Below are 19,754 nucleotides of genomic sequence, written 5' to 3'. Positions count from 1 at the left end.
AAAGCTTGAAAGTGAAAAATAAGACAAATAATAAAATAAAATAAAATAAAATAAAATAAAATAAAATAAAATTTATACATTAATACAATTTAATTAAATTTAATTAGATTAAATTAAAATAATATAAAATAATGCAGCCAACATGCAGTGGCAGGTAAGGTCATTCAAAAATAAAAAAAAATCTGTTTGTAGAAAAAATCTATTTTTCTATTTCCCTAAATGATGAAAGTGATTTTACAGCCAGAGGCTTACTGCTGAGGTCTGTAGAATTGTTTAAAGTTAATAAGAGACACAGAGATGTGGTAAATGAAGTCAGTCCACAATATCACACTGAATCATGTCCTTCTATCAACATTGCTCATTTCCAGTTAATAATCAGAAAAACATACTCTCATACAATGACACAGAGCGTTCTCATCTGCTGACAGCTTTTCTTTTGCAAAACTGCTGAAATGACTGGGATGTATCTTTTCCTGCTGGCATCAACAGTTCATTGTTCTTCCATGTTTCCATGCTCCCTGCGTATTTATCTGTACTCGTTTCATAAATCACAGATTTGAGCCTGGTTTGTATCAATATCACATTCCTCTCTTTGTTGAGCTCTTTTCATCATCTCCCAACCAGGCCCAACTCAACAAACCATACATCAATGGAAAGATGATTTATTCAGCTTTCAGATTTTGTATAAATCTCAATTTTAAAAAATCGACCTTTATGACTGGTTTTGTGCTCCAGGGACACACATATGAACACACAGCAGTGTATATGCATGTTGTAGAGTGTTTGTGATCATGATGTGTGTGTTTGTCTCACCTAGTGTTGCAGCGCTGAGAGCCATGACTCCATAGAAAGAGAACGGATCCGTCTCAAACTTCATAATCTCGCTCCCAGCCTCCACCTCCACACGGCCCTGTGATGAGAAGAAGCAGAAATAAAAGAGAACATCTTGTGTTACATTATACACTACTATTCAAAAGTTTGGCGTCAGAAATTTTTTTTTTTTTTAAAGAAATTAATACTTTTATTCAGCAAGGATGTGTTAAATTGATAAAAAGTGATGGTAAAGACATATACTGTATTGTTAGAAAAAAAGATTTCGATTTTGAATAGAACACTGTTCTTTTTTACTTTATTTATCAAAGAATTCTGAAAAAAAGAATCACAAAAAAAGTTTCAAAAAAAAAAGCAGCATGTGACTTTCAATCAGCGGCTGCCTATGTTGACCCGGGGTAATAATTATATAATTAGATTAAATCAAAGGGATATGTGACCTATTAAAGGCTAATCAGAGATGAATGAATAAAAAGCAGGGAGGACGTGCTCATTGTGACAATTCTGTTATTAACGTGTGACTCTACAGGCTAATCACTTCAGCATTCATTATTCCCTTGGAGCTCATTACTCTGCCACGAGTTACATCTAAACACGTCAGAACATGTCATGTATTCAAGAACATGGCAGTGGATTTATTGTCTAATTTAGTATTTATTGTCATTCGTCTGATATAATAGACACATTGCAGAACATATATGGTTTTCACAGGCTTTATATGCACAGAAGTCTCAACAATCATGAGTCACCTTGATGACATGGTTGTTTAAATGCCCGGTGACACAGTCAAGGGTGTTTTGCATGAATGGCAGAGGACCCAGGACCGAGCCCTGGGGGACACCTGTGTCCGATATGAGACGGTATGAGCTTTGATGGTGGAATCTAATAACTGTTGACCAATTAGTCGACAAGTCAAAGATACAAAGCATATGTGTCTTGAAAAGGAGTGGTTTCATTCAACTAGAAAACACAGCAAGACTAATAGTTTGGGGGTTAATCTGATCAACATACTTTAACTTTACACTTAATATAACTGGAACTCAGCAATGACCAGTGATTTTGTACACTGTATGTTTAATGTTTTTAGGTTAAAAAGTGAGAAATAACTTTATGTTATCCATTGTCTCCGATGCATGTAGTCAAAAACCAACATTGTTAAAAATAAAAGTTCTTTATTGGCATCAATGGTTCCGTGAAGAAAATCCATGGAAACTTTCCATTGCACAAAAGGTTCTTTAGATTATTAAAATATTCTCCACGATAAGAAAACATGGTTCTTCAGTGAAGAGCTGTTCACTGGAAGGTTGTTTGGGAACCCAAATAGTTATTTTATGTCACTGCTGTGAAAACCCCAGTTTCATAAACTTTATTTTTTAAGAGTGAAATTTCAGAAAGCTCTACAATGAATAGTCCTGTGTTAATTCACCTGTCTGATGTTATGCCACATCACGGGCCGTTAATAGCGCACATCCCTGTTACTGGACAATGTAGTGACCAGTTCATTGACCTAATCAGGTAACATGATTATCATTTAAATGGCTAAGTCTCCTTGATTGTAGCTAACAGGTAATAACGTGATAAAATCACGCAGCAAACAGGTATAAAAAGAGTCTCCTCACAGTGTACAAATGAACATCGCTGCTTAAAAGCTGAATCGCTTCACTAGCTCTCAATTTCAGCCTCGGTAAAGTAAGTTCAGCATCTTTATTAAGAGTACTGTAATGTTTAGAGTCTGTTGTGTTATTTTTGTGTCTCTGGCACAGATATGTCTGGTGGTTTGCTCTCAGTGGTCGGTCTGCTGTGTCTGCTGTCCGTTTGCTCGGCCTGTTACATCTCTAACTGCCCCATCGGAGGAAAACGAGCCGTACAGGATTGGCCATCTCGACAGGTGCGTTTATACACTTCCTGACCTTAAACTGAACAACTGAGCTTTCATTTCCTTGTTCTCTGCAGTGCATGACATGTGGTCCTGGCGATCGTGGTCGGTGTTTTGGTCCCAGTATCTGCTGTGGTGAAGGTATCGGCTGCTTGGTTGGCTCTCCAGAAACACTCCGCTGTCTGGAGGAAGATTTTCTTCCTTCTCCGTGTGAAGCACCTGGAAAAGCTTGTGGTTATGAGGGACGCTGCGCTGCTCCCGGGGTCTGCTGTGACTCAGGTCAGCTTTACCCATTTCATATCTTAAAAAAAAGTAATTTTACTTGATGACTGTACTAAAGTATTATTTTGGGGGATTTGTATTTTACTCAAGTGCAATTTAGACTTGATTACTATATGTGACCCTGTACCACAAAGCCAGTCGTAAGGATCAGTTTTTTTAAATTGAGCTGTATGAATCATCTGAAAGCTGAATAAATTAGCTTTCCATTGATGTATGGTTTGTTAGGATAGCACAACATTAAAAAATCTGGAATCTGAGGGTGCAAAAAAATCTAAATATTGAGAAAATCATCTTTAAAGTTGTCCAAATGAAGTTCTTAGCAATGCATATTACTAATCAAACATTAAGTTTTGATATATTTACGGTAGGAAATGTACTAAATATCTTCATGGAACATAATCTTTACTTAATATCCTAATGATTTTTGGCATAAAAGAAAAATCTTAAGACTGGTTCTGTGGTCCAGGGTCACATATTAGACTTTCCTAGAGGGGAAAAAAACTACTACCTCTTATAATTTTAGTTTAACTTTTTTTAACAAATGTTTGCAGATTGTTTTCTTCCATCTTACGTACATCAAATATGGTAAATTAAAGTTCAAACATACATCAAATTTGATTATCATAGAAATTTCCAAGATGAAAGTGCATGCTTGACATACAGAAACAAACATGGGTTCTCACACATCAAGCATGCACTTTCATCTTGGAAATTTCTATGATAATCAAATTTGAAGAAGCATATTGAGCTTTGCAGTTTAATGGACTTTGCATCGAGAAGATTATTACATTTTTTATTTTTTTTATGCTGTTACATTTACATTTTTAATGCTTAAATACAATTTAAAGATGTACTTTTTCTCTTTCACTCAAGTTTTCACTCAGTATCTGCTTTCATTTAAGTATAATTTTTGAGCTGAAATTTTGATTTGTAATCATGGCTATTATCATGCAAAGAAATCACAAAATGATTGTGATGGGACACTAAAAAGTATTCTAGGTGATAAAAGAGGAAAGCTTTAGTAAAAACCGGGTGGTGGACATAAATGACAATATGAATAAAGAAAACAAGAGATTTGACTAATTCGTGGGAAATTATTCAGTGATTTACCTGGTAAGATTACAAATAAATCTAGAGAAAATGAATAGGATTTCCACCTAACTGTAATCGATGGTTTGTACATAACTCAGAGGGCTGCAGTATGGATCAGTCGTGTGTGGATGGAGACGCTGACGGTCCAGCCCCAGCTCCACCTGCCAGCAGCCAAGATCTTCTGCTAAAGCTGCTACACCTGTCAAACCACGCCCACCCCTACAGACTCCACCAATGAAACGCTCACAGAAGAGTGACATCATCTCAGGTGGAGCCGCCCACCAACCACAATGACCCATCACCTACTTTTGTAAACCAAGTTTGTATAGCCGCTAGATATTTGTATGGCTAATACCTAGAAGCGGATATTAGTAGTGCTGTATTGATGATAGCTTGACTGCAGCTATTAAACTCTGAGAGAAATCCTCTGTTTAAGTGCGTTTCATCACATTTAGTCTCATCTGCTTCATTGCTCTGTGCAACGGAGCTTTCCATTACAGACTACTTGAGACCTTTACTCATGTATTTTCTGCATTTGGACGAACTCGCTTGATGCCCATCATTGCATTGTGCCCACAATGCTTCAAACTCAAGAGATTTTGAATGCACACACACACACACTACACATAGCATTATCAAAAGCAAACTTTTGCATGAAATGGCACACACTTCATTCATATTACCAGATTTTTGCCTAACCAACTACACACTTTTGGGCATAATGAAAAGCACCCCCATCTTTAGTATGCTTTTGCCATAATACTAAAATATGTATCAGATTGTTCACATGCACAGAAATATTTGCAGATACACACACACACTGTTGCAACATTTATTTATTTGTTTTCACTACAGTAAACAAGTCAGTGCAACATATGCACAGCAGATATATTTACATGGGACTGAACAAAAATATTCTTATAAAAAAAATAAAAAAAACAGTAAAGAAAAATATATTACAGTAAAACAAAGAGGCAAGAATGTTTTGAAATGGCAAACATGTGACTTTATGTCAGATTGTTGTGTCTTATGCAGAGAACTGTGTTCAGTGCATTTAAAAAGTGCCATTTTGAAATGCAAAATGTGTGTAAAGCAGAAAATGTGTTTAGACTTTTGGAGACTTGAGAAGAAGTTTTGCTCTCTGTGTGTCAGTTTAAATAATTGTGCTGTGCATGTCATTTTAGTGTGTTAGCAATTGGAAAAAACTGTAGTAATATGCATTGCTAAGTACTTCATTTGAACAACTTTAAAGATGATTTTCTCAATATTTAGATTTTTTTGCACCCTCAGATTCCAGATTTTCAAATATTGTCCGATCCTAACAAACCATACATCAATGCAAAGCTTATTTACTCAGCTTTCAGATGAAAAAAATAAAATGGACCCTTATGACTGGTTTTGTGCTCCAGCGTCACATTTGTTCTGGTTTTCCACAACACAAGAACACATCAGACAGAAGTTACAGATCAGTAATGATCTCAATCACTCAATCAAACACTCGCTGATGAACAGAGAGAGCGAGCAGTTGTTTTAAACACGAACTCTATAAATCACAGAAGTCCAGATGTGCTCCAGAGGCGCATGTGTCCTCCAGCAGGCCCTGCATGAGTTTACTGATGGACTGGTCACAGGTGAGCATCTGACCCTGAGCATGCATGACACTGACGGAGTTTCTCAGAGCTGCTCCTCGCCTGCAGCTGCATGTCTGTGTCCAGAGGCCCAGCTATAGAGCTGAGACATTAGATAACCCTGCCACTGCCAGTGACATGCGTGTGAAACCTAACTGAACAGAGCTGCCATGATGCATGTAAGATCGTAAGCAAACACTTCAAAACCAAAGCCTTTTCACAGTCACACTACATTTCACATGCCTTTTCTGGCACAGCGCATGCATTTATGCTCTGGAGAACAAAATGGCCAGAAAATATTTTTTGCCATCAAAAATACATGTTTCCCGTTTTAGTTTTAGAGTCAAATAAAAATATATGCATGATATGGGAAATCGCTTAAACTAGCTTTGTTTTATAAATGCATTAAAAATGCAAATGCGTTATTGTGTTTTTTATGTTTACAGTCAAATGATTAGCATGCACAACAAAAGCAGTCTTCGTATCAGCACAAATGTATTGAAGGTGTAATTCCACCACAGAAAAAAAGCTAGTTGCAACTTTATCTATCACAATTCTGACCTTTTTTTTTTTTTTTTTGCAACTGCAAGTTACTACGGAAGTTCTAAGCGGCCATGCATTATTTTTTGTTCTTGTTTTCTCGTTATATCGACATAACGAGAGTTGTTTTCTCGTTATAAACACCGCAAACACAGGCGGAGCGCCTTCAGGATGCAGAAGTATTCTAATGTAACTTAGAGAACAACTCTCGTTATGTCGAGATCACGAGAAAACAAGAGGGGGAAATAATGCATGGCCGCTTAGAACTTCCGTGAGTTTCTCACAATTCAGACTTCTCTTCTCAGAATTGTGAGCTTTTCCTGCAATTCAAATATATAAAGAGTTGCAATTATCTTTTTATTCTGTGGCAGAAACAACCCATGAACAAATGTAATATCTGCACATATATCATATTTCACATACATCCTAGTAACACATATATGTGACATAGTGTCATATGAAGTAAAAACGCAAATTAAACTAGAAATTGCTACAATTTCATATAACTTTGAAATATGTTATAAACTTAATTGTATCTTCATCTGGCTACACAATGTAGATATGTGATATATACAAATATAGACACACTGGCGTTCAAAAGATTGGGATCAGTTTTTAATCTTTGAAACCTGTGATTTCTGAAGAATCATGTGACACTGATGCTAAATTCAGCTTTGATGCAGGAATACATTACATTTTAAGGTATATTCAAATAGAAAACCATTATTTTAAAATTATAATAATATGAAAATGTTAACGATTACAAAGGGGGTTACATCTGAATTTATTTCTCACACACACACACACACACACACACACACACACACTCACAAACTCGCACACACTCACACACTCAGACACTCTCATACACACAAACACTCTCTCACACACACACACACACGCACGCACTCACGCGCGCACACACACTCGCACACTCAGACACACACACACCTGTTTTATTTACTATTTGGGTTTATGTATATGCTTTATTTTTTTTAAGATGAACTGATTTTCCAAGGCATTGTTAGATGCCAGTGTTAACTATGCAAATATTTGATTTCAGAAACAGTATCATAGCTATTAAACTATATCTTATGATTTTAGATCTGTATTTAACCTCAGAACGATCTCAAAGTAAAAAGAGCTGCTAAAGTCTGATTTTGTGCTGGCTGTGCTTTAAAATGATTATTATGTTTAAGAATCTGAATTCAAGTGATGAAGGTTGTTGTGCTGCTCGTGTGCTGCAGCCTCAGGCCGCTAGAGGGCTCCACTCTTTGCATAAATAAAACAATATACGATTCTTAAGTTTGTATCGTCCATGTATCAAGAAAAAAGAGTGAAATATAAATAGTAATATAATTAAATTGTGTAAATAAATAACAAAAAAATGTTAAGAAAGCTGTAAAATGTGTTAATATTTGTCAAAGAAAAATACATATGCATATAGACGTAGTAATTACAATAACATTAAAAAGGTAAATAAATGAGCAGATCACATAACAATAAACGGGGGGAGGAACTTTCATAAACTTGCATCTGTGGATATAATTAGGTAGTTAATGTCACAAAGATGTTTAATGTTGAAGTAAACTGACATTTATGAATGTAATATAAATACATTTCTATATATTCTGTGTTGTGTTTACAATGAGACAAATAAGAGAACAGGTCACACTAGTTACATCAGTGTCTAAACGGGATTTTAAAGCAAGGCACTTTGACACGTTAGCATTATTAACTCCTCAGCATTAGAGAAACACTGCATTTACACTTCAGATGAGGATTACCAGGTCATGCTGTAACCTCATCAAATCGTGGGGTATATAGCCTATTATTATGCTATTATTTTACTTTGTTGGGGACACAGAAGTTATTAGGTAAGAGCCATGCTTTTTCTATTAAAGACTTCCAAAAAAAGTTATTATTTTCCTTGACTGAGACATTTCTTATAATTTTATTATTGCGTGAATACACTGTCTTCAACCTAAAAATTCTGCTTCCTTTGAAACTGAAGCGATTTTTTTATTTGTTATTTTTTTATTGAAACTGAAGCAATTTTTTTATTTATTATTTTTTTATTGAAACTGAAGCAATCCGTCTAGCTGTTAAGACCTTGTAGATCGTAAAATAAATGTCTCTGAGTTTTTCTTGGCCTCCTGAGGGAGATTTGGTCAGTGAGGCATGGACAGCTTTATTGAGAAAATTTTGTGACCACACAGTGGCAAAGGTGTGTGTGTGTGTGTGTGTGTGTGTGTGACAGAAAGAGAGAGAGTGTGAGTGAGTGAGTGAGTGAGTGAGTGAGTGAGTGAGTGAGTAAGTGTGTGTGTGACAGAAAGAGAGTGTGAGTGTGCGTGTGTGTGTGAGTGAGTGAGTGTGTGTGTGTGTGTGTGACAGAAAGAGAGAGAGTGTGAGTGAGTGAGTGAGTGAGTGAGTGAGTGAGTGAGTGAGTGAGTGAGTGAGTGAGTGAGTGAGTGAGTGAGTGAGTGAGTGAGTGAGTGAGTGAGTGAGTGAGTGAGTGAGTGAGTGAGTGAGTGAGTGAGTGAGTGAGTGAGTGAGTGAGTGAGTGAGTGAGTGAGTGAGTGAGTGAGTGAGTGAGTGAGTGAGTGAGTGAGTGAGTGAGTGAGTGAGTGAGTGAGTGAGTGAGTGAGTGAGTGAGTGAGTGAGTGAGTGAGTGAGTGAGTGAGTGAGTGAGTGAGTGAGTGAGTGTGTGTGTGTGTGTGTGAGACAGAAAGAGAGTGTGCGTGTGTGAGTGAGTGAGTGTGTGAGTGAGTGTGTGTGTGTGTGTGTGTGTGTGTGTGTGTGTGTGTGTGTGTGTGTGAGACAGAAAGAGAGGGGGTGTGAGTGTGTGTGTGGGTGGGTGTGTGTGTGAGTGTGTGTGTGTGTGTGTGTGTGTGTGTGTGTGTGTGTGTGTGTGTGTGTGTCGTCTGATTCTGTGACTACAACAGTGCTGCAGGTGTGATGCACTACAAACAATATGAGACAGACTTTTTCTAAATGAATCATTTTAACATTCTTGAGTATTCTATAAGTGCATTATACTAACGGAAAAAAATAAGCTGGATGTTAACTACGGGTAACTTCATGAAGCAAAACAAGAAAATTTTTACTGTAACTGAGTTACAGACCATTTATGTTATTATAAATATATTTTAAGGTTATGCCATAAATATTACTTGGTGTTATACATATTACTATGAAGATAAATAAGAGTCAGTGAAACTGTTAAAAGCCTTAAAGTATTAAATCATAAAAATGATCAGAAATTCCTCACCTGTTACCCCTCTGGAGTCTCCCAGAGGCACCGTAAGCCTAAGCTGATAGTAGAGATCAGTGGTGGCAGTGGTTCTGCGATCTGTTTAGGCTTAAGATGCTTTTGGAAAATGCAGCCCTGAACTTTATATTTGTAAAAATGTTTTCTTTGAGGATTAGTCAAGTCAAACGTATATCGTTTTTCATAAAAATTATGATGTGTTAATGTTCTTAATATTTTCATGCCTTATATTTGCATTTATCATATTACAACTGTGTGACAATATAGTTACATTTTACAACAATATAAACAATCTAATATTAGAGATTTGATATAGTATCACTTTCTGTGATTGTACTTGTTAGAAAACACTCTCTGTCTTTCTGTTGATTCCAGACATGCCTCACCCCTCCTTTTTCTCCCTCTCTCTCACTCTTCTCTATACAACGCATTCTCTCTGAATCCCCCTCCTGTATCCATTTCTCTCTCTTGTATTATGTTTTAAATATCTCTTACTCATATGCGAGGTATGCATGCGCAAATGCATACATTAGTTCTTGGTTTAAATGCCCCAATAAGGACATGAATGTTAGGACTACAAGGGTAAAGGAGTTCGTGATGAAACCATGAAGACAGTTCAGCATTCTTCGCAAAAGTCTATTCCTAATATGTCCATGTTTTTCTGTACATGTGGCCATTTTATATAAACACATGTTCTTGGCCAAAGATCCTACGTGTATGTTATTCATATCCTCATTGGTTAAGAGGGTGAAACTCCCCTCGACATATGCCTATATAATATCTGTATTTCTATGAATAAATTGAAGTATTGAGAATACATTTGAATGTGTGTTTTCTTACTTCCCGGCTGTATTTACACTTTAGGAGACTGAGAAGATTTCACGGTGGCAAAGAGAATTTACAGAGGGACCAAATTGTTATTTATTAACAGTACTGTATGTACGGCCCTATGAAATGTTTTATTTTTTTCTCACCTTATGTTGTATTGCTACCAAATTCTGTGTTTTAGCATGTCTAATTATTTGAATGCATAAAAACAATAGGCTTATGAATTATCCCCCCCCCCCTTCAGAAATTCTGTGTTGTGTATTTACATTTTTCTGGTTATCAAATGGAGGCACAAAACATTAATTTAATTGATCTCTTAATGAATGAAAATTAAACAAAAAAGGAAATTTGACTTTTAAAATTAAAACATGGAAGAAATATTTTGTGATTCTTCCTTAAAAAAATAGTTATATTAATTTTTCAACAGTAGTAGTTGTACATTCTACTAAATAGGCCTAAAAGTAATATATTTCTAGCACAATGTCTTGAAGTTTATTTTGACGGGTTGCCGTAAATACCTTTACATTTCTGTGTATATGACGCTATTTTTACTCAAATGAAACGATAAAACGCTCATGAAGTGACTCTCAGAGCAGTTCTGGAGATGTTGTTCATGTATCTCTGTCCTCATTTAGTGAGACGACAGATGCTGAAATCACCACGAGCGTCAAGCTTCAGCAAAACCGTGTGTCTGCGCCATGCATTCACACAGAAACACGCAGAGCATGCAGGGTTTATATTTAAATAGTCTTTTTGTGGCTTTATATTTACAGATACTAATCCATATCACCCTTGTATCTTCCCACCGGGTTACCAAAATCTTAAAAACAAGGTTCCCACGGGTCTTTAAAAAGTCTTAAATGGTATAAGCCAAGTCTTCATTATAATTTCAAGAGGTCTTTAATTTGAGGAAGGAAAGACAGGAATCATGATATCGCTTAATGTGACGATTAAATTTCAAAAAGCTGTTTTCGTTGAATAAATATGAGCGCTGCACATTCCAAAGTCTAAAATTCTTTAAAAATCCTACAATGTGATTTTCTGGATTTTTTTTCTCATTTTGTCTCTCATAGTTGAGGTATACCTATGATGAAAATTACAGGCCTCTCTCATCTTTTTAAGTGGGAGAACTTGCACAATTGATGTCTGACTAAATACTTTTTTGCCCCACTGTATATGAATGTGTTTCTGAAGGGAACCGAACGTCTTCAGAAGAGTTTCAAATTGCATTTTCTTTTCATCTTACCTATCCACCTTATTCCTGAATTTAGTCTTAAAAAGGGTCATAAAAAGCCTTAAATTGATTTTTAGAAATACCGCTGGTAAATATTGAAATAAAATGAATTGATATAGAATATACACTACTGTGCAAAAGTCTTATGCCATTAGTATTTTCACCAACAACAACAAAAAAATGTGTTGAAGTCAGTTATTTCTATCTTTTGCTGTAGTGTGTCAGGAGGAAATATCAGTTTACATTTCCAAACATTCATTCTGCCATTAACTGTAATAATGCAGTGAGATATATGTTTGTGCTGCACACAGAGATGTGATCTGATCATCATCAGTCTGTCTGGAGTCACATGAAGAAACAGAACAAACTGAGACAGACTCAATCCAGAAGAACTGGGTCTCCAAGACGTGTGTCTTCCTTTGCAGGAGGTTTCTTGAAGCGTCTTGGAGACACAGTTCTTCTGGATTGAGTCTGTCACTGAGTCTGATGATCAGATCTCTGAGTGGATCAGTCGAGCCAGATGTTAATAGCAGCTGTACTCAGGGCCAGAGATGCTATGTCTCATTTATCAGCTTTACCTTAACCGCGTCTAACACTAGATTTCTCTAGATATGCTAACTCTGGATGTTAAATTTGCATCTGCTGGACTGAACTAGTCCTGATGCAAACAGCTGCTCTGCTGGAGTCTGAACTGAATCAACTGGGTGTCGGACTGAAGACTGACTGACGTGTGTGTGAGTGTGTGTCTGTGGGTGTGTGTGTGTGTGTGTGTGTGTGTGTGAGTGTGTGTGTCTGTGGGTGTGTGTGTGTGTGTGTGTGTGTGTGTGTGCGTGCGTGCGTGCGTGTGTGTGTGTGTGTGCGTGCGTGTGTGTGTGTGTGTGTGTGTGTGTGTGTGCGTGCGTGCGTGCGTGTGTGTGTGTGTGTGCGTGCGTGTGTGTGTGTGTGTGTGTGTGTGTGTGTGCGTGCGTGCGTGCGTGTGTGTGTGTGTGTGCGTGCGTGTGTGTGTGTGTGTGTGTGTGTGTGTGTGCGTGCGTGCGTGCGTGTGTGTGTGTGTGTGCGTGCGTGTGTGTGTGTGTGTGTGTGTGTGTGTGTGCGTGCGTGCGTGCGTGTGTGTGTGTGTGTGCGTGCGTGTGTGTGTGTGTGTGTGTGTGTGTGTGTGCGTGCGTGCGTGCGTGTGTGTGTGTGTGTGCGTGCGTGTGTGTGTGTGTGTGTGTGTGTGTGTGTGCGTGCGTGCGTGCGTGTGTGTGTGTGTGTGCGTGCGTGTGTGTGTGTGTGTGTGTGTGTGTGTGTGCGTGCGTGCGTGCGTGTGTGTGTGTGTGTGCGTGCGTGTGTGTGTGTGTGTGTGTGTGTGTGTGTGCGTGCGTGCGTGCGTGTGTGTGTGTGTGTGCGTGCGTGTGTGTGTGTGTGTGTGTGTGTGTGTGTGCGTGCGTGCGTGCGTGTGTGTGTGTGTGTGCGTGCGTGTGTGTGTGTGTGTGTGTGTGTGTGTGTGCGTGCGTGCGTGCGTGTGTGTGTGTGTGTGCGTGCGTGTGTGTGTGTGTGTGTGTGTGTGTGTGTGCGTGCGTGCGTGCGTGTGTGTGTGTGTGTGCGTGCGTGTGTGTGTGTGTGTGTGTGTGTGTGTGTGCGTGCGTGCGTGCGTGTGTGTGTGTGTGTGCGTGCGTGTGTGTGTGTGTGTGTGTGTGTGTGTGTGCGTGCGTGCGTGCGTGTGTGTGTGTGTGTGCGTGCGTGTGTGTGTGTGTGTGTGTGTGTGTGTGTGCGTGCGTGCGTGCGTGTGTGTGTGTGTGTGCGTGCGTGTGTGTGTGTGTGTGTGTGTGTGTGTGTGCGTGCGTGCGTGCGTGTGTGTGTGTGTGTGTGTGCGTGCGTGTGTGTGTGTGTGTGATTTTGAGAGTGACATCAGGCCTGTTGTGATTTCCCAGCAGCCCGTACACCTGGATCATGTTTCCGTTCCTGCGCTAATGCTGAAACCCTGCATCCACATTTAGCTAACTGCTTCACATTAAAATAAACGCATGAAAGGACTCTCACGCGAAGCACTGCAGGCTCTGCTTCACTTCTGCGCTACGGTTTGGAAAGTGTTTTTAATGACGGCGAGGGATGGTGTACGTCAGCTAACTGAAAGTGGATTATATAAATGATTCTCTATGAGCTCATCTCTGAACAATGTGCTTCATGTTTCTACATCTGTCACCTCCCCCTCTTTCACAATAAAACCTGCCTCTCCAGCTCTTGCTTTTGTCTGCGCAAATGAGAAAACCCTTTCAGTGTTCAGTTATTAGAGCCGTTTAGGTCACCAGCAGTAGTGCTCCTCAAGGATCAAAACTCTTAAAGTCGAGTGTGTAAGTGCAGCATTTGTGCTCCAGACATGAACGATTACTCTAATTATGTGTTGAACACCATGAAAGAAAACGCATCGAGCACGCTATAGCGTATGCCTTTGCAACTACAACACCTTAGAAACCACACAATCCCCCACGAAACACCCTAGCACTTGTATACAAGTGCACGTCTTAACAAGGTCTTGAAAAGTCTTAATTCGCCCTTTCACAAATTCAGGCATTCTTAAATCAGAGCAGAAGTCTTTAATTTATAGTCATGGCATTAAATGTTGCATGCATCTTTCTCAGTATTTGTTTTCCAATACAAATATCTAAACGTCCTTCAATCAAGACACATTTTCTTAAGTTGCAAGTTGTCTTGTTTTCAGAGAAATTGAACACGATTGAGTTCAAGACTTATTTTGTTTCTCAAGTAAAAATGTATCTTTAGATATTTGTACTGGAAAACAAGACAAATGGATTGAAATAAATAAATAAAAAGTGATGGAGCTCTATCGGAAGTTGTATTTTCAAGCTTTGAAGGGTTGCTAATACAAGACATTTGCATTTTGAGGCCGTGTTGACATAGTGTTACGTTTTATTTATTCCTTATATTTACTTTACTTGGTCTTAAAGTCCTAAAGTCTTAATTTTTCCTACAGAAACCCTGCACATAGTAACATCCTGACCACCAGTTTAAATAAAGCAACTGCACAGCAAAGCAAATTTTGAAGAACTTAGTTGTTTTATTCAAGAAATGTAAAAATCTAGTGTAAAGCAGAGATGCACTCACATTAGCAAACTTTAGGTTTCTGTATGTCAACACGGAAAATCCATGTGAGTGACTCAATCTCATTGGGAAATCAGGGGAAATCTTTCGCCTTTGCGCAAAATTCCAGATTGTGTGAATTGAGATTGAAATGACTGGATTTAGTGCTGGGCAGTATGACCAAAAATGTATGTCACGGTATTTTTCAAAATTATACCGGTTTCACGGTACATGACGGTATTTTTTTCATGCATGACCGGGTGTTAACCACATTTTCTACTGATTGAGAGGAAATACTGCAGTATATTGACTTAGAATGCCCTATTTTACTGTCATGATGAGTGAATATTGTAGAAAAATACCACACTAAATAGTGACTAAACACGACCCCTTTTAATACATGTTAACCAGGAGTCACTCTCATTTATAATCACAGCATCGTCTGATAAACTCAGCATGCATCTACACTAAAGAGCGGCTAGATTACTCTTTTGTCTCATGCAGCGCACTGCCTGCGTCTGAGTAACAACCTAAACAAAACAACAAACTAAAAAGTGCATGTGGTATTAATTAATATAACACCCAGATTTTTGACTGTAGAGGAAGTAACCGTACACTATCGTACAATCGTGTTGAAACATTTTGGTCGTGCAATGTAGCGTACCTAAATCACATCTGTGTCCCTGCAGCACAAAAGCAGTGTTGAGTCGCTGGGGGATATTTGTAGCAATAGCCAACAATACATTGTATGGGTCACAATTATACACTTTTATTAATGCAAAAAATCATTAGGATATTAAGTAAAGATTATGTTCCATGAAGATATTTTGTAAATCTCCTACCGTAAATATATCAAAACTTAATGTTTGATTAGTAATATGCATTGCTAAGAACTTCATTTGAACAACTTTAAAGATGATTTTCTCAATATTTAGATTTTTTTGCACCCTCAGATTTGAGTTTTTTAAAAAATAGTTGTATCTCAGCTTTCATATGATGTATAAATCTCAATTTAAAAAAAATTGACCCTTATGACTGGTTTTGTGCTCCAGGGTCACGTATTATACATTTCTTCTTTTTTTACTACCGCAGTATGCATCTATAACTTTCTGTGTGTGCTGTTGCGCTCATTAGTTTTGATTTCTGCAGGAGTCTCTCTTACACACTCACTCAGGCTATGCACGATATAAATACGTTATCAGTCGCCATAAGTGTGACGTCAAAACAGTCATGCGGAAAATCGGCTAATTCCGGACTCTGGCCGGTCGATAGGTGCATCTCTAATTGAATGGTTTGGTTCTCAGATACAGGAGCTTCTCCTTTGTGTCTGAACTCAGTTGAGCGATCATGTTAATGGAGCAGAGCATCAGACTCGTGTGGTATGGGTCGCTGGGTTTTCCGCTTTCTGGCTGGACTGCAGCTTAACCATTATCAGCCGCTGGCTCATTCTTCTGACTGGAAAGTTCAGAGAATCTTTCATCTGAGTTGGCTGCCTCGTTTCTGGACTCCAGAGTGGCCCGGGTTCCCGTCTGTGGAGACGCCATTGGACAGACTCAGAGACCTGTGATCTGAGCTCATCCTCATCACCCGCTTTCCCACATGTAGCTCCGGACTTATTCAAGAGGAGCTTTCTGGAATGCTTTAGCGAAGCGACACGGCTAGAGACATTCCCCATTACATCAGGAACCCCAGGCTGACGTATAAATCTAAAATATGGACTGCTGGATGTTTTGTTCGCTCATTCCCAGTGTAAAGGTCATTGCACACTGAGTCTGAAATTTTCGCACGTTAAAAAATAAATACGACCTCACGTTGTGTCAATCACGTTTACACACTTTCTGAAACTTTCGTCCGTCATAAAAAAAATTCGGATCAGGTTCGATTTTCTGCATTTTCGCGTCCATAGCAAGCATTTTGATAGGAAAGGATGATGAATACGAAAATTTCGGACTCCGTGTGCAAGGACCTTACGTGTCCGGGTTTCCGTCGCTAGTGTCGTCAGAAGTACCAGTACTTCGGTCGATGCTTACATTTTAAAAACATGGAGACACCAGCATCTATGCGTTACCAGGTCGATCCGGTATCGGCTTTCAAACGCTCCTGTATTTATGTGAGACTCCGTGAAGAGCTTGGAGAACATGTTTTGCTGCGTTGAGCATTGTAGGCAATCACAGACAGACTGTTGTGAATGCAGTGGCCAATCAGAGGCTTTTAAGGCAGAATCCACTTAATACGCCAGAATTGTTTTGTTCTAAACTAGGAATGCAATGATACCATTTTTTCAGAACCGATCTGATACCGAAAATTCTGAGTATCTGCCGATACCGATCTGATCTGCCAGTGCAGTTTTTTGTAAATCAATGTAGAATTTGTATATTTCTGTGTGTTGACCTGATCATCACTGTTTTGTGTGTTAAACACAATCTAATAAATGTAGAAAACTTCATTTTAATGATAAATAACAAATGAAAAAGTTAGTGCTGTCAAACGATTAATCGCGATTAATCTCATCCGAAATAAAAGTTTTTGTTTACATAATATATGTGTGTACTGTGTGTCTTTGAGCAATCGTTTGGATAAAAGAGAAAACAGCGCTAGAGTTTGGGAACTGGATCTCTTTTTCTTGGATTGGTCGTTGGGAAGCAAATGAAAATGTTGGAGATTTGTCTAAAATTGGTGGGCTGTAAATCCAAAAAAGGTCTTTCTTCGTCCTCCAGCTGTTACTTGGAAGGTAAGCGTCTGATCGCGAACGTGTGAGTGTGTGTGCGCATGCGTGTGTATGAGAAGTGTGTGTGTGTCTGTGAGAGCGTGCGTGAGCGTGCGTGAGTGTGTGTGAGAGCGTGTGTGTGTGTGTGTGTGTCTGTGAGAAGTGTGTGTGTATGTGTGAGAGTGTGTGAGCGCGTGTGTATGTGTGAGTGTGTGTGAGAGCGTGTGTGTGTGCGTGAGTATGTGAGTGTGTGTGTGTGTGTGCGTGAGTATGTGAGTGTGTGTGTGAGAGCGTGCGTGAGTGTGTGTGTGAGAGTGTGTGTGAGCGCGTGTGTATGTGTGAGTGTGTGTGAGAGCGTGTGTGTGTGCGTGAGTATGTGAGTGTGTGTGTGAGAGCGTGCGTGAGTGTGTGTGTGAGAGTGTGTGTGAGCGCGTGTGTATGTGTGAGTGTGTGTGAGAGCGTGTGTGTGTGCGTGAGTATGTGAGTGTGTGTGTGAGAGCGTGCGTGAGTGTGTGTGTGAGAGTGTGTGTGAGCGCGTGTGTATGTGTGAGTGTGTGTGAGAGCGTGTGTGTGTGCGTGAGTATGTGAGTGTGTGTGTGAGAGCGTGCGTGAGTGTGTGTGTGAGAGTGTGTGTGAGCGCGTGTGTATGTGTGAGTGTGTGTGAGAGCGTGTGTGTGTGCGTGAGTATGTGAGTGTGTGTGTGAGAGCGTGCGTGAGTGTGTGTGTGAGAGTGTGTGTGAGCGCGTGTGTATGTGTGAGTGTGTGTGAGAGCGTGTGTGTGTGCGTGAGTATGTGAGTGTGTGTGTGAGAGCGTGCGTGAGTGTGTGTGTGTGTGAGAGCGTGCGTGAGTGTGTGTGTGTGTGAGAGCGTGCGTGAGTATATGTGTGTGTGTGTGTGTGTGTGTGTGTGAGAGCGTGCGTGAGTGTGTCCGAGTCCGACCACAGCCTTCAGATGAACAGACGGATGGATCTGGGGTCGATGGTCTCGTGAAAATCACAGGCCTCGGTTCTTCTGTCTGTTTGGAGAGTGGAGGAGGGGGAACGAGTGAGAGGAAAGCCAGACATACTGGCTCTCTGTAAAATAGAAAGAGAGGAAAAACGAGGGAGGAGAGAACACTGGGAAACCTGATTCCTGTCTGGATAGATCCGTGCAGCTCGGTGTGTGTGGAGCGTTTGGATGCATCTGCGCTCTGTGAGCTCGCTGGAGTTTGTTCAGGGTTTGCTCCGTGATCTTCAGGATCTCAGGCAGATTGTTCGAGCATAGATAGAGGTTACTGAACGCCAGTAACAGTTTATCTTTATTAAAGGGGTCCTATTATGCTCTTTTACAAAGTCTTGATTTGTTTTGGGGGTGTACTAGAACATGCTCTCATGCTTGGCTCTTCGAAAAACGCATTATTTTTCACATAATTTACATTATTACAACACCTCTCTCCCCAGTCTGGCACAAACGATTGGCTTTGATGAAGCTCCGCCTTCCGAAACTAAATGTGTAGTGATTGGTTAGCTGTCCCAGTGTGTTGTGATTGGCCAACAGCTCAGACGGTGTTTCAGTACTGCCCCGCCCCCTTGCTCCGTCTTTCAACAAAAGCTTTTGGGAATCCAGCACTGTACTCCCTCATGTTGTGGAAGCGGTCCTCAGTCAAATGTGCAGCACACTAAATGTAGCAAATTGGGGTAATAATGCTCAGGAACAGAGTTAAAAAATAAATTGCAACCACTGTTTCCTGACATCATCCGCTTTCGGAAGCCCAGACAAAGACGTTTGGGCACGGAGGTGAAAAAAACAGCGTTTCAGGCGGTCGCACACCAAACGAGTAGCGCAGCAGCGCGCCACGGCTTTAAAATTCAAATACATTATTTTCTATGAGTGTAGCACACTGGCGGTGTCTGTCCGCGGCGCCCAGCTACGTCGTGTTGTACTTGTAAGAATTGTTCTAGACATGCCGAAAATGTGAGGCTACAGCACTGCAGCCAATGAGCCGCTTTGTGACATCACAAAGCCCGGAAACCAACACTGTAGTCCAAACGAGCCGTTCGTTGTAGTTCTTGAAAAGGGATTTTTAAAACTACATATCTCCCTTTGGAGTGGACTTTGAGATTTGTAAGTTTGAAGATCTTTTTTTATACCCAAACATACACACTGACTAAAATTTAAAAAAGTGAAAAAGCGTAATAGGACCCCTTTAAAACTCTGAAATGTTGTTCTTATGGCGTGAATATATGCTACCAGTCTTTGTTTTGAACAGTAAGATTTTTAGTGTTTTGTAAAGAAGTCTCTTCTGCTCACCAAGCCTGCATTTATTTGATCCAAAGCACAGCAAAAGCAGTACAATTGTGAAATGTTTATTTAAAATAACAATTTTCTGTATTTTCAGCATCATT

General features: G+C 39.6%; 2 protein-coding genes across 3 annotated transcripts in view; both read left to right on the top strand.

The window, feature by feature from the left end:
* Positions 1-2,461: 2,461 nt before the first annotated feature.
* On the top strand, positions 2,462-4,329 carry LOC107566857 (isotocin-neurophysin IT 1). Of its 2 annotated transcripts, none has more exons than XM_016252416.1 (4): positions 2,462-2,515; positions 2,595-2,719; positions 2,785-2,986; positions 4,180-4,329. In XM_016252416.1, exons 2-4 carry the CDS (start codon positions 2,597-2,599, stop codon positions 4,317-4,319), a joined length of 465 nt encoding a protein of 154 aa, XP_016107902.1. In that variant the 5' UTR covers positions 2,462-2,515; positions 2,595-2,596; the 3' UTR covers positions 4,320-4,329. The 2 variants fall into 2 exon arrangements, with proteins under 2 accessions (XP_016107902.1, XP_016107900.1); XM_016252414.1 differs by having other exon boundaries at positions 2,462-2,520.
* A 12,898-nt stretch (positions 4,330-17,227) lies between these two features.
* LOC107566858 (tyrosine-protein kinase ABL1-like) overlaps positions 17,228-19,754 on the top strand; it is a 33,809-nt gene continuing 31,282 nt past the window's right edge. The window contains exon 1 of the mRNA XM_016252417.1: positions 17,228-17,394. Coding sequence (XP_016107903.1) covers positions 17,310-17,394 — 85 coding nt within the window. The 5' untranslated portion in view covers positions 17,228-17,309. The remainder of the gene's footprint in view (positions 17,395-19,754) is intronic.

Source organism: Sinocyclocheilus grahami, unplaced genomic scaffold, assembly GCF_001515645.1.
Source record: "Sinocyclocheilus grahami isolate Dianchi unplaced genomic scaffold, SAMN03320097.WGS_v1.1 scaffold1106.1, whole genome shotgun sequence".
NCBI classification, from domain to species: domain Eukaryota; kingdom Metazoa; phylum Chordata; class Actinopteri; order Cypriniformes; family Cyprinidae; genus Sinocyclocheilus; species Sinocyclocheilus grahami.
This window is presented reverse-complemented; position numbering and strand designations above follow the sequence as displayed.

Bases quoted from the DNA above. Each gene is read 5' to 3' on its own strand.
- LOC107566857 (XM_016252416.1), top strand. From the start codon at position 2,597: ATGTCTGGTGGTTTGCTCTCAGTGGTCGGTCTGCTGTGTCTGCTGTCC. The intron at 2,720-2,784 runs GTGCGTTTATAC...TGTTCTCTGCAG, and splicing joins AGGATTGGCCATCTCGACAG to TGCATGACATGTGGTCCTGG. The intron at 2,987-4,179 runs GTCAGCTTTACC...TACATAACTCAG, and splicing joins CGGGGTCTGCTGTGACTCAG to AGGGCTGCAGTATGGATCAG.